Here is a 25,537-nt window from a genome sequence, read left to right as displayed (position 1 = left end):
AGAAAGCAGAATGCCAAGAGTGAATCATAATGTAAAATATGGACTTTGAGTGGTTATAATGTATCAGTGTAGATATATCAATTGTATCAAATGTACTACTCTGGTGGGAGAAGGGAATGATAATAAAGGAGGCTATGCATGTGTGGAGGCAAAGGGTATTCAGGAAATATTTCACCTTTTCTTAATTTTGCTGTGAACCTAAAACTGCTCTAGAAAAAAAGTCATTAAAAAAATTTTTTTTTAAAGACACAGAAACTATTCTGAAGGGGCTCCTACTGACTACATTTGAGGCAATCTGAGTGGACGGAGGAAGGCACGCAGGCAGGGGGGCCAGTAATAACAGGAAAAAAAATCATAAATTACAATGGAGAGAGATCTTGCTGTAAGTAAACAGGGGAACACTACTTGTCTCTTGATATATCGTAAAGAGTACATAGTATCACCTCTGAAATGTTCTGCCAAAAAAAAAAAAAATTTAGCCTAAATTTAAGACTTTAGATCCACTTTCCAGTTTAAAGAAAATACAAGAGATTAAGAAGCAAGTTAAATGACATTGTGAGGAAACAATAAGACAGATCCACAAGATAAATACCCTAGTTGCCTTAGAAATTGGTATCATAAAAAAATTTAGAAAAAAAGGAGGGGAGGAAGGGAGGGCTATTGCTAAATATTTAAGAGGTATAATAATATTCATAGTCACTGTACAGTCCCTAGCTAGATACTGCTTTGAACAAAACTTTGGGACAAATAAGGAAATCTGGCAAACTATCTCCATTATTAAAGAGAAAAAACTAACTTAACAGATACTATAAGTTTAACAGTTTTCACCACAATGACCACATGCAAAATACGAACACGGAATGCATTTTTAACCTAATGTGGCGTTAGCTTTATTTGGAACCTATTTTGGAACTGTCCACAAATTTAGAAAAAACAAAGATACAAAAAAAGAGAGAGAGACTAAGACAGTAAATTGGGAGGTGGGGGGAGGTGAACTTACCTTTTTTGATATCATTCCTGCACCTGCACTGCGTTTTAGATCTCGGACTATGCTGCATTCCATAACAATGAACTCCTCAAGCTGTTTGGGGTGGCATAAACTATTGAAAGGGTGAGTCCAGAAAGTGTTCCCATCAATATCTGCGACTAAAAATAAACACAGAACATTCAAGTAAAAAGAACTCAAGTATTTAAAAAGTCATCAATGTGTTAAGTAGAAAGAGGTTGGCATATATGAACTGGGAAACATCAGATCAACAGGAACCACAGTGGCATATCACACTCTAAAGGATACCATTTATTTCTATAAATCAGCCCCAAACTTCCCAGAGCACAAGAGAAATACCAAGTGTCAAACATATCTTAAGTAACTACTATCATAAGAATGCCTTAGTACCTTTAAAAAAGCTTAATCCCACTTAAAAGCTTAGTACCTTTAAAATAAGACCAGATCCAATCAGTTATACAATTGTTTCATGTGCTGGTATTTTATTTCTGACACATCAGTCATCCTGGGTGCTTAGTTTATAGGAAATAAATTTCTAACTGATAGATGTTCATCTCAATATTGCAAGCAAACCTTTGACTGATGAATTCTAACTGACAAAGATAATAAATGACTTTGAAGAAAACAGCAAAATAAATTTAACATTTTCTAACAGAAAACATATTACAGTAAACATATGAAAAAGATCAAGCAGGAATGCAACCAAGTACTAAAGATACCTATTAGTACGAGGTCTTCTTTGAAATATAGCTTTTAAAAAGAGAATTTAAAAACTAGGTACAAAAATGATAAAACTAGTTAAAATTCATATTTAAACTAAATGTTCTACCAGACTACAAAAAGTTGCTATACACTAAAATTTTGTAATGAACTTAATTCGTCATAAAAACTAAAAGAGGTAAATAAGTCAATTTCAATAAAAATAAATGGAATAAAACCAACAAAATTTTTAAAATTCACAGAAATATTTCCATAAATAAAAAATATAAGGGTAATTTAACAAAAGCTTTAAAAATTTCAGTGTTTTAAAACACTGTTAACAGTAAAAATTTTAACTAGTTTAAAACCACATTACTGAGAAAGCCTGACAAAATTAACAAATTATTACTGCTTGCTGGACAGAACTAGCAAGGTAAATGGTTTCTAAAACTTACCTTGTGGAGTTCCCGTCGTGGCGCAGTAGTTAACGAATCCGACTAGGAACCATGAGGTTGCGGGTTCGGTCCCTGCCCTTGCTCAGTGGGTTGACGATCTGGCGTTGCTGTGAGCTGTGGTGTAGGTTGCAGACACGGCTCGGATCCCACGTTGCTGTGGCTCTGGCATAGGCCGGTGGCTACAGCTCCGATTCGACCCCTAGCCTGGGAATCTCCATATGCCGCGGGAGCGGCCCAAGAAATAGCAATAGCAACAACAACAACAACAACAACGACAAAAAAAGACAAAAAAAGACAAAAAAAAAGTATGCAAAAAAAAAAATATATATATATAAAACTTACCTTGTAGGGTATTTGGATCTATGAGATGGATGACGCTGGTAACTCGAATACATACACAAATCTGGTTCATGTTTCCCAGGCTTTGTGCCAGTTTTGGAGACAGACAAACAACGTTATCCTAAGCATAAAAAAAACCTAGCATTTAGTGTGAAGGAAATCCTAAATAACAGTCTCCAAAAAAAACTGATTAATGCAAACCTGATCCAAGTACATTTGCCCAAACCAAAAAAAATTTTTTTATTTCTATGTATCAACAAAGGGCCTAAAGGAGTTCCCATGGTGGTGCAGCAGAAACAAATATGACTAGTAACCATGAGATTTTGGGTTGGATCCCTGCCCTTACTTGGTGGGTTAACAATCCAGCATTGGCAGGAGCTATGGTGTAGGTCAAAGATGCAGCTCAGATACCAAGTTGCTGTGGCTGTGGTATAGGGCAGCTGTAGCTCTGATTCGACCCCTAGCCTGGGAACCTCCATGTGCCATGAGTGTGGCCCTAAAAAGCAAAATGAGAAAAACAAAAAGACAAAAAAAAAGAAAGAAAAAGACCTAAAACAAACAATCAAACCTTAGAGAAACAGAAAACAATCTACACCTTGTTAGGATGGGGATACCTTAGCAAAAAGGCTTAAAGGAGAGTGATTCTCTAAATCTATCTGCAACTTCATTCAATCTCTATAAAAATTAATTTTAGAGAAGCCACATGTTCCTCTTTCTTGTCTAGACGTAATCAAAGATTTAATGCCCACTGCCCCCAAAAGCACACACTCCTATATGTGCTTCAGGAGATATTATCAGAAATGCAGTTATCTGTTTTTAAGCTGTTCTTAAAATGCAAAAAGGCTCTGGGTTATGTTTTAAGCTGTATCTATTTATAATCATAGATTCCCCTAATGGCACCTAGGCCAGTCCTTTTTCGTTTTAAACTTGAGTCTCCAAAGATTAATGAAAAAACTTCTTTACACTCTATATTTATCTATTGTATTTATTTATCATCAATGAATCACTCAAAGCACATAATACACAGGCTTAAATATGCCCTCGCACCTAGATTCATATTTCCCCAGTTTTACACCAGGAAATGTTCACTGTTTTAAACTAAGGATCTGCAAAATAAGACCCTCAGGTCAAATTTTTGTAAATTAAGCTTTGCTGGAACACAGCCTCGGCCCTTCATTTATTTATTATCTATGGCTACTTCTGTGTAACAAGAGCACAGCTGAGTAGTTGCAAAACAGACTATATAGCCTAAAAGCTAAAAATATTTACTGTCCGGCCCTTTACAGAAAAAATTTGGTGACACTGTTTTAAGTCATCATTTCATCCCTTTTACTGTATTAGACCATAAATTAGTGATAAGAGCTTTAAAGCCTTAGAGTCAAAGACCTAGGCACAAATCCTGGCTTCATCATTTTCTAACTTTGGGCAAATCATCTAACCTCCCCATGCTTCAATTTCCTAATCTTCAAAATGATATGATTTACTCCAATTGTCAGACTTGAAGAGATGAAATATACTTAAGTACTTAAGTAAGTACTTAGATAATAACTTTATACAGAATGCTCAAAATAAATTATGGCACCTATCGTTATTAGTGAGTTAAATATGGGCATGTAAGTTCCTACATGGCAGAGATTTCTAGTACATGATTCTTAACACACAGCCTTCTATACAACAGATCCTCTGTAACTATTTATAGAATTTTAATTCATTTTTATTTTTTGAGGCAGGGTTTTACCTTAGTATAATTAATGAAATGACAATCTACCTTTCAAGTGTTATTAAGACTTTTTTTTTTGGCTACACCTGTGGTATGCAGAAGTTCCCAGGCCAGGAGTTCCCACTGTGGCACAACAGAAACAAATCCGACTAGTATCCATGAGGATGCAAGTTCGATACCTCTGCCTCGCTCAGTGGGTCAGGGATCTGGTGTTGCCACAAGCCATGGTGTAGGTCACAGATGTGGCTTGGATCCCACGTTGCTATGGTTGTGGCACAGGCCAGCAGCTGTAGCTTCAATTCAACCCCTAGTCTGGAAACTTTCATATGCCAAGGGTGCAGCCCTAAAAAGCAAAAAACAACAAAAAAAGAAGTTCCTGGGTCAGGGATCAAACACACATCAGAGCAGTGACCCAAGCCACAGTAGTGACAATGCCAGATCCTTAACCTGCTGTGCTACCAGGGAACTCCTATTCAGGATATATTTTTAAAATCAGAGGAGTTCCCATCGTGGCTCAGTGGTTAACGAATCCAACTAGGAAGCATGAGGTTGCGGGTTCGGTCCCTGGCCTTGCTCAGTGGGTTAAGGATCCGGCGTTGTCGTAAGCTGTGGTGTAGGTTGCAGACGCGGCTCAGATCCCAAGTTGTGTGGCTCTGGCGTAGACCGGCGGCTACAGCTCCAATTAGACCCCTAGCCTGGGAACCCCTATGTGCTGTGGGAGCGGCCCTAGAAAAGGCAAAAAGACAAAAAAAAAAAAAAAAAAAAAAAATCAGACAAGTAATTCTATGATCTCATTTCCACAATATTGTTTAATTTGATCATGCCAAAATCCAGTTTGCGCCCATTCCACAAAGTGGTCCACTGATATTTATTTTAAAGTCATTTCCATAAAGTTTCAAAGAACTGTCACATACCCACTAGGATGACAAATTTTCAGGAATATACACCTTAAAAAACTATAACCAAGCCTTTGACTTAGTACACCCAAAATTTATAATTTTAAGCATGATTACTTTAAAACATCTTAACATGGCTGAAATGTGTCAGAAATCATTAAAAAGGAAGTTATTATAAATGTTAACCAATCCCAGAAGGAAACCAGGGACTAATAATTACACAAAAACCAATTAAGACATGATTAATTAAATGAGAAAAAGTACCTTGCATATTGGAACAATTTCCACAGAAAAAGTGCTTTTGTAATTGTATGTGTTACTATGGATATCCTGAGAGATCAGTCTCTGTGAGGCTTTGTACCTGTTAAGAGAAAAAGTTAATTGTAGTAAAAAGACAAAGGTCCTTACTTGTACAATCTCAGGAATATAAATATTCATCAAATCAAATCATTACTACCCAAGGGCTGAAATAGCTTCCTGATGCCTGCTATGGTGAAGCCTTATCTCATCCCCTTCATTTAAAAACCTTCACCAATTTGACTGGAACCTACCTATTTTCAAATTTATCTACTAAAACCTCCAAAACATGTCCTTTGCTTACACCAATCTAGTCTACATATAGCATCCATTAGCCAAACTAATGCCTACCCAAAGACTTTGTTTATACCAATCTCACCTTTCAATTTAAGCTCTACTTCTGAAAATTTCCCAATTTAGGAATTTACGTCCTTTCTCCTCCAAGAAGTTTCTCCCCAAAGTCCTCTACTCCCATTTTTCTTTTATCTTATTTAAATACACTCAACCAGTGGTTTAGCACTGTAGTGCTCACTTTCTCAGGATGAAGTCTAGCTCTGCAGAGATTCTTAATGCTCTTTAGCTAATACTTCCCTTGAAGTGGTTAATCCAATACATGCTTATCAATTGTGTAAGTATTCCTATTACAATTTAAAATACTTTAAGATAAGTTGCCTAAGCCTGAAGAATGAACGAGACCTACATTCATTCCCAGCTCCTTGGATTTAATCACACGTAGGTTCAGAACATACCTAGTGGGAACTGTACACTGAAGAAATTCTACCATCTTCTGAGCATGTTGTTTTGAGGAATAATAGAAATCCAGACCATCTTAAAAAAAAAAAAATTAAAATATTAACTGCATAGTAAGAATTTCCTCTACTAATGTGACTATATCACAAATTAAATATGTACCAATTAAATCATAATTTTCCAGCCATAGCACACTAGGGATATCATATCATTTAAGACTTGTTTGACAAAATGATAGACAAATCAGACAGATACTAACGAAAGAAAACAATACTCACAATTTTAACTGCACATAAAATAAAATTCAAGGACAAAAGGGAAGCGAAAAATATTAAAGGATATTTTATATAATAAATGGAAAAATCTACCAAGACAATAGGAATACATCTAGTAACACTGTGGTGCAGAAAACAAAAACTATTTAAAAAAAAAGAGAAAAAAATTAACAAATGTTAATACTTGCACAATCACTGTGGGAAACTATCAAAGCTAAAATGACAAAACCGATCAAAAATAGGAAGGATATATAGAACATGAATACGGTTGAATTCAACTATCAAGGTTGACTTAATTGAGCTTACAGAAGATGGTTCCAAGAAAGAATACCTATTTTTAAAAACTCAAAGAATATTCATAAAATAATCATATACTAAGATTGAAAAAAAAACTTCAATTCCAAATAGTAGAAATTAATTAGTAGCAGAAATTACCATAATATTATCCTTTCACCACACAGTAGGACTTAAAACCAGCAGCAAAGAGATAACTAAAGGCAAACTACCTGCTAAGAAATGTTCAGGGAGGAGTTCCCATCATGGCGCAGCAGAAACAAATCTAACTAGGAACCATGAGGTTGTTGGTTCGATCCCTGGCCCTCACTCAGTGGGTTAAGCATCCAGCGTTGCTGTGAGCTGTGGGTGAGGCTGCAGACTCGGCTCGGATCTGGTGTTGCCATGGCTGTGGTGTAGGCCGGCGGCTACAGCTCCAATTAGACCCCTAGCCAGGGAACCTCCATATGCTGTGGGTTCGGCCATTAAAAAAAAAAAAAAAAAAAAAGTTCAGATATTTTTCCAAACAACTCAGCTAACTAGGAAACTAAAATGACTCACAATAGCCAAAACAATTTCAAAGATAACCAAAAGTTGTCAGGAACTTATTATTACACTTTCCAATTTCAAAACTCAGTAACTTTGTTACTTTCATTTTTGCACACTTCTCTTAACACTTCAGTTCCTAGCTCCAGGTTTTGGGAAGAGCAGGAAAACATGTGGTTTTGTGTCTTGAATTATTATCAGAATTAAACACACAATTACAACAAGCTTATTTTAAAAAGGACATTGTATTGTGTTACAAAAACCTGGATATATCTCTTGGTTTCTTTCTTTAGATAATTTACATTTTAAAATAAGTTGACCATTGGGAATTTGTTAACAGATCAGTTTGTGACAGGAGTTTAAATGTGTCGTCACTGTCTCTGCTGTCTTTACTTTGTCCAGAACCTGTCATTATGTAAACTACAAAATTTACTGTCTCAATTGCTTTGAAAGTTAAAAAAAAAACCTCAATAACTTTAGTTGAAGTAATCAAGACACTGTGGTACTAATATTAAGGATAAATATATAGATCTATGGAACAGACTTGAGAATCCAGAAATAAACCCTCACATTTATATTCAACAGATCTGTGACAGAGGACCCCAGAATCTTTTCACTGAGAAAACAGGCTAACCACATGGGAAAAGATAGATTCAGGCCCTGATCCCACACCATGCACAAATATAAACTCTAAAGGATTAGACCTAAGTATAAGAAAATTATAAACCATTGGAAAGAAACACAGGTAAAAATCTTTCAGAAAATCTTTCTGATTAGAGTTCATTGGTTTGGTTTGGTTTGGTTTTTGCTTTTTAGGGCCACATTTGTGCCATATGGAAGTTCCCCATGCTAGGGCTAAGCCACATCTGCAACCCACACCACAGCTCACGGCAACACCAGATCCTTAAACCACTGAGTGGGGCCAGGGATCAAACCCAATCTTCATGGATACTAGCTGGATTTGATTCATTTCCACTGAGCCATAATGGGAACTCTTAGACAAGAGTTCTTAAAATGACACCAGAGCAATTTTTCTACAAAAAAAAAAAAAACTGGGGTGTGGGGAGCAAGAGGGAGAAAAGAATTGGGTCAACACCTGCATCCCTGAAAGGGAGCTGTGAAGGAGGAAAGGTTTCCATACCCTGAGAAGTTCCCTCACTGGTGAAATCAGCCTGGACCAGAGGGGAGCTTTGGAGCCCAAGAGGAGAGTGCAGCAACTGGTTTGCAGAAGGCAAAACAGAGTGCAACTTGCACCAGAGGTCACCACCTTGTGCTTCCCAGCCTGAGATGATGGTCTGTCAGTGTGAGTGGGGGCTGGATGCTGAAGCTCAACACCCAAACCCAAGGATAGGACTGGGGTTGGCTGCATGGAGACACCTGAAAAGGCAGGACTGTGGCAAGTGAATGGTGTACCTGAAAGAAATCCATGCCTGCTAGAGAAGGCACCTTTGTTGGGGAGTGTGTGAGGACACAGGCAGGACTGCCATAAGAGCTTATTTCCCTGTGAACACTCTCAGGGAACAGGGCACTACCTATAGCTCAGGGCTGGGCATGAGCCACAGCTGCCCTTGCAAAACCAAACAGGTGCCAAGCCCTGCCCTCACTGTCTCCTGAGTACAGGGGCCACAGCTGCCCTTATGAGACCCATAAGTAGGTACCAAGTACTGCCCCTGCTGTCCCAGAAACACTTTCTATAAATTGTGAAAGCATTGGTTTCCCCTCATATATGAGACTATACTGTGATATTATGTGACTTGCCATCTTAATATATTTGGAAAACTTTCCACATCATTGCATATAATCCTGTTTCATTATTTTTAACCACTGTGTATTTGTTAATTAATGTTTTTAATTATTTAGTTGTGTCCTATTAATTGGCATATAAGTTGTTTCAGTTTTTTGCTGCTACAAACAGTACTGTAACACCCTTATGTTTGTGCACACTTAGTGGTTTTTCTGTGGGACTGAGTTCAAGAATTGAAATTACAAGTATGCAAATGTTAAATTTTTATACGTGCTGCTAGATTGTCTTTCACAATAGTGCTAGTTTACAGTCCTATCCATCACTTATGAGACTTTCTGTTTTTTCAAACACTTGCCAATACTGCATGACCATTTATGTCTATCTAATGTGAACTGTCTGTTCACATATCTGGTTTTTCCTTATTTGTTTTGTGTCTATTATTCATTTATCAATCTTATTACGTGTGTGTATTGCTTTCACAATTTACAGACAGAGCACATATTATGTTTTAATATAATCTGGGAATGACAAGTGGGACAGAGATTCTTTATTCATAGATATTTGTTTGAATTTTTACAATTACTATAATCTTAAAAACAAAGTTATAAACAAACAAGCAAACAAAAGATTCATTTACATAAAACCAGGAACCAGTAAGGGGAAAAAAATTAATTCCTCTGGATGAAAAAGAGTTGTTAAACTTCCAGCATTTTTGGTTTTGAAAGTAACTGCAAAAGTATGTCCCAGGATGTATCCAAGTCTTTTGCTACAAAGAATTCTGTGTGAAGATATTTCTGCCATGGTGAGGAACAATAATCAGAATTCTCTGCTTCCTTTGCTAGCATATTACAATCCCATAATCTCCAGGAGTTACTCAAAACTAAGTTACTCAGAACAAAGGTGTATTCCTGCCTGATAGCTAGCCGCAAAAAGCCAGGCACCATGTTAAAACAGGCAGCAAAGTACCCTACCCACAATACGCATTCAATAACTGTTAACCTTACGTCTACTGGTAATGCACTCAAGTCAGATACAAAGCTTAAAAGATTTTCTCCAGGTGAAATCTAATATCCAGCACAAATGAACATCTCCTCAGAAAAGAAAATCATGGACTTGGAGAAAAGACTTGTGGCTGCCTGATGGGAGGGGGAGGGAGTGGGAGGGATCGGGAGCTTGGGCTTATCAGACACAACTTAGAATAGATTTACAAGGAGATCCTGCTGAATAGCATTGAGAACTTTGTCTAGATACTCATGTTGCAACAGAAGAAAGGGTGGGGGAAAAAAATGTAATTGTAATGTATACATGTAAGGATAACCTGACCCCCTTGCTGTACAGTGGGAAAATAAAAAAAATTATTAAAAAAAAAAAAAAAGGAAAAAAAAAAAAAAAAAGAAACCAACTTATCTGTTAAAAAAAAAAAAAGATTTTCTCCAGGTGAGATAACTGGTATTTATTTTTCCCCATTTAAGGACTCCAAACCACACTTCTAAGTACTTTTCTAAAGATATACAAGATAAGAGTTTCCATCATGGCGCAGCGGAAACGAATCCAACTAGGAACCATGAGGTTTCGGGTTCGATCCCTGGCCTCGCTCAGTGGATGAAGGATCCGGCGTTGCCGTAAGCTGTGGTATAGGTTGCAGACGTGGCTCAGATCTGGTGTTGCTGTGGCTGTGGCAGGTGGCTACAGCTCCACTTAGACCCCTAGCCTGGGAACCTCCATATGCTGTGGGTGCAGCCCTAAAAAGGACAAAAAAAAAGACATGACATAAACGAATAACTGATCAGTAAGTAACAGAGGAACTCTCACTTTTAAAGTAAGCAGTAAGAGAATTTGGTCATTCATTCAAGAATAGCTACCTCAATACCTGTACTTGGCAACTAGAAAAATAATATACATGTCCCACAACTAAAAATATTAACTTTTGGCAAGAGACTAAGAATTTGCTGAAGAATTTTTATGTTTTATATTATTATTTAAAGAAATACTGGTGTTCCCGCTGTGGTGCAGTGGGTTAAGAATCTGACTGCAGCAGCTCAGGTCGCTGTGGAGGCACAGATTTGATCCCTGGCCTGTCGCAGTGGGTTAAAGGATGCAGCATTGCTGCCGCTGCAACATAAGTCACAGCTGCAGCTGAAAATAAATCCCTACCCTAACCCAGGAAGTTCCTTATGCCTGTGGTATAAATATAAAGTGAAGAAATATTCATCTATCATCTAATATATATAAGCAGGCTACATCAATAGCAAGTGCTAAGACAGAACATGCTCTGAGGAGCCATTTTATGTAGTTTAAAAAATTATGTAAAAATTTTTAAATTCCATCATCAAGAAATCTAATTACATCACTTGTATATCACTACTATTACTGAATTCAGCCTTCTGATTTAATGTACCCACCACAAATAACTCTAGACATATGAAAAACAAAATGTTAAAACTTACAGATCTCAAAAATAACTTTCTTCCAATCATAAATGGACCTCTGCATAAAACAAGTTTTCAATGCATTTCTATCATACAGTTTTACATTCTACTAATGTAGTTACCGGTTTACTCAACTGGTAGGTATTTAGTGTAAATTTCAATCAAAATAGAAAAAAATTTTAAATTCAGTTCCTCAGTGTGCACTAACCACATTTCAAATATTCAATAGCCACATATGGCTAGTGGCTACCATAATGGCTGGACTGTGCAGGTAAAGAACTAAGATTATTATTCTTCCTTACATAAAGTTCATTTGGACAGTACTCGTCTAGAACTTATTAGTAAAGATAAAAGATTTCTCAAGATAGTTAAAATCCTGATAGCATTTCAAATGTTTTAAAATTTTAACTTACCATGAATCTCTTTGATACGAAGTGTATTCTGATGCATCCCATATTTCAAAATCAATTGTTCCAGATAGTAGAAAGTTTTTTTGTGCACAGTCTAAACATAAGTGCATTACTGGATTAATAGATGAAATGCAAAAAAAAAAAAAAAAAAAAAAAGGCCACCTATACATACAACACACTAATTTTTAAAACAAAACAATCTTTAAAGATTGTATAAAATGTGGCAGTGATCTGTTTCTAAAGGTGAATGGCCCAGGGACCTGGGAATATCTCTGGCGCCTGAAGAATTTGGAAAGAAGGGAAAGGAGGAGGTTTTATTTGCTATGTATAACTAATGACAAAATACAAGATGAATTACTCATCATCTTTCTCTCATTACCTTTTGCCTGACTTGAACCACAGCCTTCCAGAAATCCTTAGCTTCCACTCTATGGCAATCTCCACACATCTGGGACTGAACAACATAATCCACCACAAACACTTGCTGAAGGATAGCACCATTCATTACCTGACAAAGAAAACAATCACACTCTTCATTCTTTTCTTTTTGTTTAATAAGAAATAATTTCCTCAAAAGAAGATTCTTTAGGAGTTCCCACTGTGGCTCAGTGGAAATGAATCCAACTAGTATCCATGGATTCGGGTTCAATCCCTGGCCTCCCTCAGTGGTCTGGGTATCTGGTGTTGCCGTGAGCTGTAATGTAAGTCACAGACATGGCTTGCATCCTGCATTGCTATGGCTATGGAGAAGGCTGACAACTGTAGCTCTGGACTCGATCCCTAGCCTGGTACCTTCCATATGCTCTGAGCGTGGCCCTAAAAAGCAAAAGAAAAAAGAAAATTCTTTAATATTTAACTTAAAATCTTTTTCTATGAATGCTTTGAGGACACCAATAAGAAACCAGTTACATTTAAAGTGTAATTATACTATTTCAGGAAAGATATATAAGTTTAATTCACAGCATTTATTAGATTAACATTTCAAATTTACCTTTAGTTGAAGTGGTTACGAGGATATTCTTTGAAGAATTTTATAGCTGTATATAAACATGTGTGCATGTTTGTGTGTAAAAAATTCATCCTTAGAAGGTAAAGAAAACTCTTAAAAAAAAAAAAAAACTTAATAACCATTCCCAAACAGCCAATCATCAGAAATCACCTGGGAAGCTTTATAGATTCCTAAATCTTATATCCAGTTGAATCCAGTTCATTCAGTCACTGTGAGTCATCATCAGTCAAGTTTGAGAAGCAATACCTTAGCTCATTTTTACTTCAATCTTACTCCAAATAAAAGTGACTTTGTGAGGGGAAAAATGACTTCATGAAGATTATCTCAGCCCACTAATCAGGAACAATGCTTGCTCTTACTAGTGACCTGGTCATTTGTGCAGATGACCCAAAAGAACACAAAGGGTTAAAATTAAGAGTGTATGTTTCCTTTTAAGCTGTTCAAGTCATAATATAATTTAGCAATAGCCCCTAATTTTCACTTGTTACATTTTAACCACACTAAGAAAACTATGTATAGCTTACCTCTTTCTGAATAGTCAGTTTAACTTTAAGTCTCTTAGAATGGGGCTCAGTCCAAACAAAGCTTGCATCTACAAGGCGTACCTTCAGTAAAACAAATAAAAAAGAAACATAAGTTCCCATCTGAGAATAAAAAAGATGAAATAATTCATTAACGAAGAGATTTCATAGATGCTTAAGGAATCTGTGATTAATCTACCCAACATCACTAGTAAAAAAAGGATTTATCATCAGAGGTATGGCAACAAAGACAGCGAATAAAATCTAATGATTTGTATTAATGCCACTGATATAACAGAAGCAAAAATTAAAATATTGTATTAAAAAATCCTTTTTCCTAAAAACATACACTGTTTTTTGAATGAAAATAACACTTTTTAGAAGAAAATGACTTGATAACGTCATTACTAGAAATCTCATGAACAAAAATTTCTACTTTTATTATTCTATTTAAGTATGTGGCTTAAAAAAAAAAAAGAATGAATATACATTAGAGGGAGTCTCATGCACTGAATAACAAATCCACAATGGTAACTCACTGTCATATCAGCAGTCAGCAGACGTCAAAAACAGTTTATTGTATGTGAAGAACTGAATGCAGCTCAATATCGGTAAAATGGGTATTGTGAGGAAGGGGTTAAGAGAAAAAAAAATGAAGGTTGTTTCAGTAATTTGGGCAGGAGTTGTAGGTAATCTGAACTGAGAGGGGCTGGAAATAACAGAAGCAGAAAAATCCAAGAACTATTTAGGAGATAAAATCTACATGATTTATTAATAACTGGATATGAGAAGGAAGAAAAGAAGATTCTAGAATGATGGTCAAGTATCCAGCTTGGACATCTAGGTAACACTTTTTCTGACACAAATATATCTTTGATTAATGGGGGTGGGGTGAAGGGAACATACTATATTCGGTTTCAGACATTTAAGTTTAAAATGATTTATCCTGGAGTTCCCGTCGTGGCGCAATGGTTAAACAAATCCGACTAGGAACCATGAGGTTGCGGGTTCAATCCCTGGCCTTGCTCAGTGGGTTAAGGATCTGGCGTTGCCGTGAGCTATGGTGTAGGTCGCAGACGCGGCTCGGAACCTGCGTTGCTGTGGCTCTGGCGTAGGCTGGCAGCTACAGCTCCGATTCAACCCCTAGCCTGGGAACCTCCATATGCCGTGGGAGTGGCCCAAGAAATGGCAAAAAAAATAAAATAAAATAAAATAAAATGATTTATCTGAGATACCTAAGTGAAGTTTTTCAGAGGATAGTGAGATATATATTTGGTCTGGAGCTCCATGGAGAAATCTGAGCTGTAGATAACAAATCTGGGTGACATCAGCAGGCAGATGATAATTTTATCAAGCCGTGTCTGGTGAGAACTAGATTAGCTAGTGTAGCTACAGCACTCCAGACTAAAACCCTCCTCACACAGCTAGCTCCCCTAAAGCAAAGCCTAGTAGCCAACAAGCCACACCAGAACAGAGAGTGACAGAGAGCTTCCAATTCCCTCAGCCTCCATCTGCAAGGGTCAAAATGAAGCTCCACCGGCACTTCCCTCAGCCTCCAAGGTCCATCTGTAGGGGTGGAGAGAGAACCCCTGACATCTACTTCACCATTCCCCTACACAGCCTCACCACACTATCTGCCCTCAGAAAACCAGGACTAACCCACCTTACTGAGCCCCTTGTTCTTTTTTACCATCACTTTATTCACCCCTTCATCTCCCACACTCTAATCTCCATATGGTTCTACATATTCCCTTTTCTATCCCATCTAACACTCTTCCCCAAATCCTCAAACCCTTTTATTGTGTCTCTGGAACTCAACATTCACTAACAACAAAGCCTCCTAAATCCTCAATCTCTTTGCTTAACATTCCCATTACCTTCTAAAGTTCCAGATTTTGTGTGTGTGTGTGTATATCTTTCCCTGCAGCTAAGTAATGACTGATTTTTTTTTCTCATCTTCCTAAACTTTTATTGTTAAAGGATCCCAGGATTCAGTCCTCTTATTTCTTCCCTTCTCTATCTAAACTCCCTGGGAAATATCATCCAATATCACAGCTTAAAATACTATCTATACCCCAAATTCATTATCTCCAGCCTGGACCATTCCCTGGCTTTTTTATCCAGCTGCCCACTCAGTATTTCTACTCCATGTCTAACAGTAATCTAAGTACCACTTTGAGATGATTCTGAAGCCTTTCCTACTCCACGAATAGCAACTCCCTCTTCCTGGTTGCTCAAGTCAAGAACCGTGCAAGTCACCTTTGAGTCTTCTAACCCATAAATATACATTCAGTTTCACCACTAAATCCTACTGACTACCTTAAAATAAATTCAGAATCTATCAATTTCTTGCTACCTCCACTAAGGATTCAAATTCCATCATTTCTCATGATTCTTAACAATCACTTCTTAAAGGTGCCCACCCTCTTCACATCTATTCTAAACATAGCCAAAGGGAATCTGATGAACTGTAAATCATTCATCTCATTATTCTGCCCTATGCTCCCTAAAATCATTACAGAGTAAAAACCAGTCCTCAAAGGGCCTACAGGGCCTACTGTGACTTTCCTTGCCTTCCCTGGCTTCATCCCCAATCATTTTTCCCTCCCCACTCCACTCTCACCACACAGGTATACTCCTGCCTCTGACCTCTATACTTGTTTTCTCTTCCCAAAATGCTCTTTTCCTTTCTGCCTTAAATGTTTACTAAAGTGTCACTTTATCAATGAGGATACTCTTAACCACTCTATTTTAAATGCCAACTCTTCCCTGAACAATTCTTATCCCCTTCCTGGTTTTTTATACCTTTTAACATACCTACTCACTTTGTTCATTGCCTACTTCACACTCTCCCCTCTTCAACTAGAATGAAAAGATCCCCAAGACAGAATTTGTCTCTCATGCACTACCATATACCTAACACCAAAAGCAGACTGGTACAGGGCTGACATTCAATAAACACCTGCTGAATGCTAATGAACTTTTAAGGAACATTTGACAGAAGCTGCAGTATGAAAATATGAAAGCAAAAGACCAAGTTACTGACTCCAAAAGACCAAAAAACTGACTCCAGAAAAAAAAAAAACTGAGACAACTCAGGGAACAGAAGGAAAGTAAAACCAGTAACAATAACAACTTATTACCAAACTACCAGAAAAATCTGACATCAAGAACATTAAAAATTCTAAACTTAAAACACTACTATTGAAAAAAATTAATACAAAAATTGGAAGCTAAAGTAAAGGAAACTGTCAGAAACACAGGACAAGACAAAAAATTAAAAACAATTCAAGGGCAAAAAGGCAGTTTTAAGGTAGTAGGGCCAACATTTGACTCATACAAATTCCAGGGAGGAAAAAAAAAAGGAAAATAAAGGGAGAAACTCCAAAGAACTATTACGTGAAAGTTTATCAGAGTTGAAGAGAATCTGAAGGCCTTAAAACTAAGAATCCATTTCAACTAACAACATACCTGGTGGATATGAGTCATACAGTTCAGCATAAAGAAAACTGAGAGTGTTGTGCAGAGATGTTAACTGCACTAACTAACCCTTGTTGTTTTTTGGAGACTTTATGCATTGACTTTAAATAACAGGCATAAATTATTTTCTTTACAAAGTAGTAATGAAAATTTTTTAAAAACCCAAATCCCAGCCCTAATATTATAACTTCCTAAACTGTTTAGTGATGGTTTTATATAAATATTTTCAGAAAAGATTATTACACATAAGAATTTCTGACAATAATGAATGAAAAAATTGGTTCCATACTAAATCTTTTAAAGTGAAAGGATTTTCATTTCCATGACAAAAGAATATATATAACTTTAAAAATGAAAGCAGCGTTTGTAGTAGTGTGCTCATTAATAGTATCTCTTAATAGTTACTTTGAAAAATCTATTCATAGAAAGATTTCCTAAAAATGAGAGGTTAAAGCAAACATAAACACACACATACCCCTACAAAAGATGATTTAGCTATTTGACCTACCTTACTCAAAGGAGCTTTGATTTTTTTCAAACACAAAGCAAGAAGTTCCCTGGATTCTAATGCACATTGTATCCAAGTTCCTGGTGGCTGGAAATATCTGAGAGAAAAGATAATACACTGAAACTCAACATCTCTCAGGAAAAAAAAATTCCACCAAATATTGAGATATAACAATGATTATTAACCAGATATAATAATACTCAAGGTTGATCTGAGCATTTAACCCAAATATATTTTAATAGTTCCAGAAAACTTTTAATTAGACCAGTGGCATAGTTAAAAAAGTAAAATTCTGGCTATTTGAGAAAGTCAATCTGAAATAACTTATTAAAAAGTCATTACTTTAAGTACCAGTAAGAATTACAGTAGGATGACAAAATGCCAAGAGTACTTTGAAGCTATGCTCTGATCATCTCAAATTATCATTAAAAAGGTTTATAATGTACATCTAAAATGCTTACAAACTGTTTATTTCGCACAAAAAAGATAAATTAGTACCTAATACTGTGTATGAAAATTAGTTTAGACTATTAATCTACTTCAAGTTGCCTTCCAAATTTCAAACTATAAAACTCAAGTTTTAAAATATTACATAAAATTTGACTAAATTAAAATTTAAAGCCCTTACGCATATACTTCAAGTTTTTAAGCCCAGCCAGCTCAAGATTTGGAACAGTGCCTAACATACAGTAAATGCTCAATATAGATTGTTAAATATGTTATACTTCTAAATGTGTTACATGAATTTTCTTTTTTGCCCTACTTGTTAAGTAAATATTCTGATTTTCACTTTTAAAGGTTCACTGAAAAGCCTTATACAGGTCCCTTTGTTATAAGCATGTTTTTGGAGTTAGAAAGGGCTTATATATCCCCTAATAAAGTCTCTTTGTTCTTTTTTTTTTTTTTGGTCTTTTTTGCTATTTCTTGGGCCGCTCCCACGGCAAGTCTCTTTGTTCTGATGAAGAAATTAAGGCTTAGAGAGGTTAAGTGGCCAAGAGTGTCAAAGAACTAGTTTGTGAAAAATTCAAGACAGCTGTCTCCTTATTCTTCATCCAGTGTTTTTTTTTTGAATACACAATGCTCCTAACGGCAAATGTTTATTATAGATTAAGTCTCACACCTGCCTTAGTAAACTTACAATCTATAAACTCCCTGAAACAGTACACAAGTTTCAAGTGTTTACATACATGCACATGTTTTATGTATTATTCTGGGGACATGAAGTTTTCAAATTCTTAAAGAGATTCATGAGTCCCCTTCCCCCACCCCCCAAAAAAGTTAAGAACCACTAGAGTCCTAATCCATTCAGGAAATCAAAGGCATATAACTTTATGGGCGTTTCAATGGGCAGTTTTGTGTTATTCAGTGGCCTACTAGATACGTTGTTTATGCCAACAACTAAAGAAAATAAAGGAGGTAAATCACTAACTTGCAGAACTCTGCCTTCAAATCCAGTCTTCATCCTAGATTATCCTAGATATGATATACTGAGCTTTTCTTCCATCAACTATAGTCATTTTAGTTTCGTGGGAACATTAATAGATACAATTTTTAAAATACACTGCTGAATTACTTTAAAAATAAGGTGCTTTTTAATCATACATGGCTCCTAGTAATTGAAGGTAAAAACAAAAACTTCATGGTAATTAACACTAATGTCTTTAAAATCTGCTTTTACCCTTAAAAACATCAACTTGCATCTATTAATTGTATATATCAACCTATTAATCCCTTAACAGAAAAAGAACAGATTCAAGATTCAAATACCTTTACACAAATGTTGCCAAATTAGTAGGGTAAACTAGGAAAGTATACTACAAAATTACAAATTCTAAAACCTCTAGCTACACCAACATAAATAAAGCTTAAATCTCAATTTCATGCACTTTATCCCATGTATTTTAGCATAATCTCAGTATACCCTGGTGGCGCAACTCTAAGTAGTATAAAATAGTACAGAACCATACCTTTGGCACTGTTTGCAGAAAGATATAGAAACTTGTTTTGGAATGCCTTGGCTGATATCTACTTTACTTCGCAGACAAGCCACACAAATATTGGCAGGATTTGGACTAATTGGGACACCACAATCGCAGCACAGGCTTAAATAAATAAAGCATACATTTTCAAAATTAGATTTTGTAAGTGCACTGGTTAATTAAAAAGCTATCAAACGGGTTAGCAGATACAAACTACTATATATAAAATAGACAAGGTCTCACTGTATAGCACAGGGAATTATATTCAATATCTTGTAATAAACCATTATATATATGTAATTATGTACATATACGTGTATAAAAAACTGAATCACTTTGCTGTATGCCAAAAACTAACACAAATTATAAATCAACTACACTTCAATAAAAATATAAAAAAATAGGCTATAATATCTCTGCCCTTTTTAAAAAACAGACTTAAAGCAATCTCCAAAGATGTAGCAGATAAAAAACCTTGGCCTATTGGAGACAAAAAAACCAGAGATGACCACAATCCCCAAAATCCTAAAAATATGGTTAATGTGCAAAGGACATAGAAGGTCTAAATTACTGCTAATAGTAATCATCAGACAGCTTTATAGTCAAAAGGCAGTAATTTTTTTTGCTTTTTTGGGGGGCTACACTCACGGGATATGAAGTTCCCAGGTTAGGGGTCAAATCGGAGCTGTAGCTTCCGGTCTACACCACAGCCACAGCAACGAGGGATCAAGCTGCGCCTGTGACCTACATTACAGCCCACGGCAATGCCAGATCCCAGACCCACTCACTGAACAAGGCCAGGGATTGAACCCACATCCTCATGGATGCTAGTTCAATTCATTTCTGCTGCGCCACAACTAGAACTCCCAAAGGCAATTTTTTTAAAGCCTCAGTATAACACAGGGCCTGTCAAAATGTAAAAATTTACCCCAAAGCAGAAAAAAAATTGTTTTTCCTTTTTTTTTAGGGCTGCACCTGTGGCATATGAAGTTCCCGGCTAGAGGTCAAATCTGAGCTGCAGCTGCCAGCCTACACCACAGCAACGTGGAATCCTTAATCCACTGAGGCAGGCCAGGTATTAAATCCAAATCCTCAAGGATACTATGTTGGGTTCGTAACCCACTGAGCAACAAAGGGAACGCCAAAAGAATTTTTAAAGGATGTCAAAGGAGTTCCCATTACAGTGCAGTGGAAACGAATCCGACTAAGAACCATGAGGTTGCAGGTTAGATCCCTGGCCTCGCTCAATGGTTTAAGGGTCCGGTGTTGCCATGAGCTGTGATGTGGTGTAGGTGGCAGACACAGCTGGGATCTGGCATTGCTGCAGCTCTGACGTAGGCTGACAGCTACAGTTCCAATTTGACCCCAAGCCTGGGAGCCTCCATATGCCACAGGTGTGGCCCTAAAAAGACAAAAGACAATTAAAAAAAAAAAAAAGGATGTAAAAAGTATCATGTCTACTTCTTTTGTGTAACTGATGGAAGCATCATAACCATAGTTGTACTGGGGACAGAAAGTGTTTAAGAATCACTGATGTTATCCAAAAGAAGTATTCTAATACCCTCTGAGGTTCACAACTGTCGCCACTGGGCACATGTGGCGGCTGAGGACTTGAAATGTGGATAGTAGACAGAAGAACTGTGATTAATTTTTTTTTTTGTCTTTTTTGTTGCTATTTCTTGGGCCGCTCCCGCTGCATATAGAGGTTCCCAGGCTAGGGGTCGAATCGGAGCCATAGCCACCGGCCTACGCCAGAGCCACAGCAACGTGGGATCCGAGCCGTGTCTGCAACCTACACCACAGCTCACGGCAACACCGGATCATTAACCCACTGAGCAAGGGCAGGGACCGAACCCGCAACCTCATGGTTCCTAGTCGGATTCGTTAACCACTGCGCCACGACGGGAACTCCAGAACTGTGTTTAATTTTACTACATTTTAATTACTTAAAATTTAAAAAGCTACGTATAGTCTATGGCTGATGCCAATCTAGCAGAATGTATAGTGACTATTTTAACACTCTTAAAAGCAGTATTTACCACCACAAACTTTCCAGTGAAAACTGAATTCGACTTTCTCAAGAAATAGTTTTTCATTTTTCCCACTTAAGACAGAAAAATCCCCTCACTCAAAAGAAAGGCGTTGCCCACACTCAGTTTCAGACTCACTTTAACATTTTGAAATTTAAGGAGAGTGGGGGAAAAGGCATGCGACTCACATGTGTCCAGGTGTACGGTTGATGGATTCTGTCATATACTCCATTTTTCTGTATACCCTGATTTTAAAAAGAGAAAATAGTTAAGATTTAGACATTCGTCTACTCATCCGTTTATACAAATCTTCTGCCTCTGAATAAGGCAGCCAAGCCTCGCAAAGCAACAAATGAGAAAAAACACATTCTACCTAGTACCTTTGAAAGAAAGTGATTTCTCTAACAGAACCAAGCGAATTTCGGAGGTTTCTACAAACCCTCGAGCCACTGAACCCGGCGCTGACCTCAAGCGTCACCTGGCGCCAACCCGGGCGAACCCACGGAGAGGCAAGAGGGGGCTGGCTGGGTCCGGCCGCCCTGACAGTCCCCCAACTCCACGGCCCCAGGCCGGCACCGGGAGTGCCTAGAACCCATACTGCAGGAGTCTGCGGGCGGTATCACCGCGCCTGCGGGCCAACCCCCATCTCCACCCGACCCCGACCCTGAGAGTGACACCTCACGCGGGCTCCAGGCTGCCGGCCCACACGCTTTGAGCACGCGGCCCGAGGTCGGCCCACAACTCAGGGAATTGTCCCCTTCCTTCTTAGGGACCCGCGCGACTGCAGCCCAGGTCTCGGCCCCCAGAACCTACTTAATGCCTCTGGGCCAGATCCAGAGGTGCCCCAAAACGAACGCACACTTAACGCCCAGTCAGAGGCCACCACAGCTGACTCCGGGATGGTGACGATCTCGCGAGAAGAGCTCGAGATCCCGCGGGCCGAGAGCAGCGAGTCACAGCAGCGGGTGGGGGCGGAGAAAGGTGCGGGCGTGGCGAGCGGTGGGGAGAATAAGGGGAGGAGTCGGGAGGGGGAAGGGGAGAAGAAGGGGGAGTGGCGGGGGGAGGGGAGGAGGTGGGGCTCTCTTGTCCTAAGGCGCCTGAGACTTAAAGAAACATTACAGCTCTTCTGTTTGGTTATCATCCTTCCCGATCTTCCCTGGCCAGAGCTCACTCAAGCCAGTATATAAGTCACTTTTCAGATATCCCTATTCGGAGCTTGCTTCTTGATTAAATGATTATATAAAAGTTGTAGATAAATGGTACTACATTATACAGAGAAATTAAACTCCATCGAGGGCAGTGCCTTTGTCTATTTTGTTTGCTGTTATATTCCTAATGCCACATCCTAACTGCTCCAACGAATATTTGTTGAATAGATGAAAGAAGGATATGTAAGAAATAATTATTTGTGAAGTCTTTGTTATTTTTAGACCAATCTAATTATTAGAATGTGCTTCCGGAAAGTGCACTAAATATTTCCTTATGACTATATATACCTTGACCCTAGAGCAGATCAGAAAGAGTCTAATCACTCTTTCTCATGACAATATTTCAAATATTTGAAGAAGGCAATCATTTTTCTGTCTTCTAATCCCAAATTTCAAGGAATAATTATGGTCATCTTATAGAACATGATCAAAGAAGGCCTCCCAGGAGTTTCTGTTGTGGCTCGGTGGTAATGAACGGACTAGTACCCAGGAACATGTGGGTTGGATCCCTGGCCCCACCCAGTTGGTTAAGGATCTGGCATTGCTGTGGGGTAGGCCAGCAGCAACGGCTCAGATTGGACCCCTAGCCTGAGAACTTCCATATGCCACAGGTATGGTCCTAAAATGACAAAAAACAAAAAATAAAAACAAAGAAGACCCCCAAGTTACTGCCTAGGGTACTTAAGTAATCTCCCCCTCCTTATTTCCAGATTCCAATCCATCCTTCCAAATGCAAATTTGGCTTTGTTACACTCCACTTTTTTTAATTCTTGAGTGGTCATGATCTGGAGCATTTCCAATTTCTCTGCATAGAGAAAAGACCCTTCAGGATCTGACCATGACATAACCTGTCACGTTCCTAAGCACTCAGACATACAAACCAACTGGCAGGTCCTGAAGGAAGTAATCTTCCTTTGCTTATATCTGAAACACTCGACCTTAAAGATGAAGCTCAAACACCTCGTATTAGTTTTCCATTGTTTCTGTAATGAAATATAACAAATTCTGTAGCTTAAAAAAACACACAGACTTATTATCTTACAGTTCTGGAAGCTGTAAGTCTGGAAGTTGTAAGTCTGAAATAGAGGTTCCTCCTTCAGGTATGGTCTTATAAAATGTTTACAGGAGGTGTATGCCCCTGTAAGAGTGCTAACAGCACTGTTCCACAAGTTCAAGCTCATGGAGAGCAGTCTAGGTCTATTCTCAGTATTCCTTGCACTTAACACAAAACAGACCCTCAATATATGTTGGTAAATTATCTACTTGATAAAACAGTTCTGAAGAGATGCTGTTTATCTTCCCATTTTTTCCATTCATGTAGTCATTTCCCATGAGCCAAATACCACTAAGAACACCACTGTTGTTAAGCAGATTGTGTTTATTATTCATTGAAGAGAATGTAAACACACCATGAAGGGTCATGGAGTGTCTCAGTAAGAGGGTGCTAGGAAAAAAAAACCTATCATGGAATATGGGCTTTGGTTGGGCAACTTGGGGAAGGATGTTCTAAGAAAGCAGGTGTTTTCTCTAGATTGGATGCTGTCAGAAATCAGGGGCAATTCAATGACTGGATATCTCAATAAATCTTATGGATAGCAAAAAAGGCATAAGGGTGAGCAGCAATTAATAAAAAAGTATCAGTCACTCATTCTGGCCAAGAGAGAGTGTTTGGTATTTTAGGCGACATGTATTTATCTATGACATGGTGGCCTTGTATTTATCTATGCTTAGACAATCATGCAGAGGATTTGCTTTGTCTCATTTTATCATGGTCTCAGAAGAACCTACCTGGAGTTGGTACTCTGGAAATTACCTAACAGGAGAATAATGTGGCCTACATGTGAGTACAAGCCAGCTTTCGAATGTCAAGCACTGCTCCTTTTTTCTTTCTCAATACACTCCTTCTATACCCTGTTTCATTTGGCCCCAAGTGCCACAGTGCCAGGCATGTTAAGTGCTAAATATATAACAGGGATAAACACAGACATGGGTCCCTGCCCTCCTGAAGCTTGTTTTACAGATGAGGCTGATATTCAAAAAAAAAAAAAAAAAAAAAAAAAAAAATTACAGTTCTGTAGCAAGTAAATGGTAGATCTGAGATCTGAACAAGAGTTTGTCTAACTCTGTGTCCATGCCCTCACCACCATACCAGGCTGCCCGCCCTTCTGAAGCTCAGGTCAGCTATTTTTAAAGAGAGAAACTGTTTATTTTCCTTATTTCCATTTTTTGTTTAAGAGTGTGTGGAAGATCAACATGAGGTCACTCTGACTGTTCCTCCCAATTCAATGGCCTGAGCAGCAGGACAGTGGCTAAGCATTGCTGTCTCCAGCAGGAACTTCTAGAAGCACAGAGGCCTCCTGCACCCTCAGACCCGTCTGCAGCTTCAGGTTGAGTAGCAATAAATTTGGGAGCTGGGGCTGACCATTCCCTCTGAAATCCCTCCTGGGTCTCAGCCTCTTCAGCAACCACCTTCCCTTCCTTTTCATCTCTTCAGGATCCCTGAAGAAGCAGAGACCAGAGTTGACCTCCATGTGTGCCTCTGAGATGGTGCCACCTGGACACAGAATCCCTAGCCAGTGTCATCATGGCAGACCCGCCAGGAGCTCCCTTACTGCTGCAGGCCTGGCCGTGTCTGCACATTTGTACAGTACAGGAGAGTCTGTGTGACATGAAGTGTGTAGGCAGGTGGGCATGAGATGCCTCTGTGGGGCTGGTGGTCAGCCCCGGAGCCCAGGACCACCACAAGACACGTTGAAGGCTGCCCATATCTGGTCCATGAAGCTTCCAGAGAGGAGCAGCCACAGTAGGAGTGACTCCAGGAGTGGCAGCAAACTGAAGCACAGCTCACTGGACAGCATTCCTGGAGGACAGGACATGGGCACCAGCTGGGCTTTCAATGTCAACAATGTCACGAGCTGCCGGCAGAAGCTTCTCCCAGGCTCTCTTCAGATTTATGAGTTAAT

The 25,537-nt window shown here is 38.3% G+C and overlaps 1 protein-coding gene across 4 annotated transcripts in view; it reads right to left on the bottom strand.

Annotated features, from left to right (window-relative positions):
* NMD3 (NMD3 ribosome export adaptor) overlaps positions 1-22,336 on the bottom strand; it is a 67,325-nt gene extending 44,989 nt beyond the window's left edge. For 3 of the 4 annotated variants that reach the window (XM_021069741.1, XM_021069743.1, XM_021069742.1), the window contains exons 1-11: positions 22,180-22,336; positions 21,555-21,611; positions 19,325-19,459; positions 17,358-17,454; positions 13,373-13,453; positions 12,219-12,347; positions 11,843-11,933; positions 6,162-6,240; positions 5,380-5,476; positions 2,503-2,620; positions 1,001-1,146 (exon numbers count right to left, since the gene is read on the bottom strand). In XM_021069741.1, the coding sequence (XP_020925400.1) occupies positions 1,001-1,146; positions 2,503-2,620; positions 5,380-5,476; positions 6,162-6,240; positions 11,843-11,933; positions 12,219-12,347; positions 13,373-13,453; positions 17,358-17,454; positions 19,325-19,459; positions 21,555-21,598 (1,017 nt within the window). In that variant the 5' untranslated portion in view covers positions 21,599-21,611; positions 22,180-22,336. The remainder of the gene's footprint in view (positions 1-1,000; positions 1,147-2,502; positions 2,621-5,379; positions 5,477-6,161; positions 6,241-11,842; positions 11,934-12,218; positions 12,348-13,372; positions 13,454-17,357; positions 17,455-19,324; positions 19,460-21,554; positions 21,612-22,179) is intronic. The other variant, XM_021069744.1, reaches the window with a different exon arrangement.

Source organism: Sus scrofa, chromosome 13 (genome assembly GCF_000003025.6).
Source record: "Sus scrofa isolate TJ Tabasco breed Duroc chromosome 13, Sscrofa11.1, whole genome shotgun sequence".
NCBI lineage: Eukaryota > Metazoa > Chordata > Mammalia > Artiodactyla > Suidae > Sus > Sus scrofa.
Note: the sequence above shows the minus strand (reverse complement) of the source record. Positions and strands in the feature narration are given on the sequence as shown.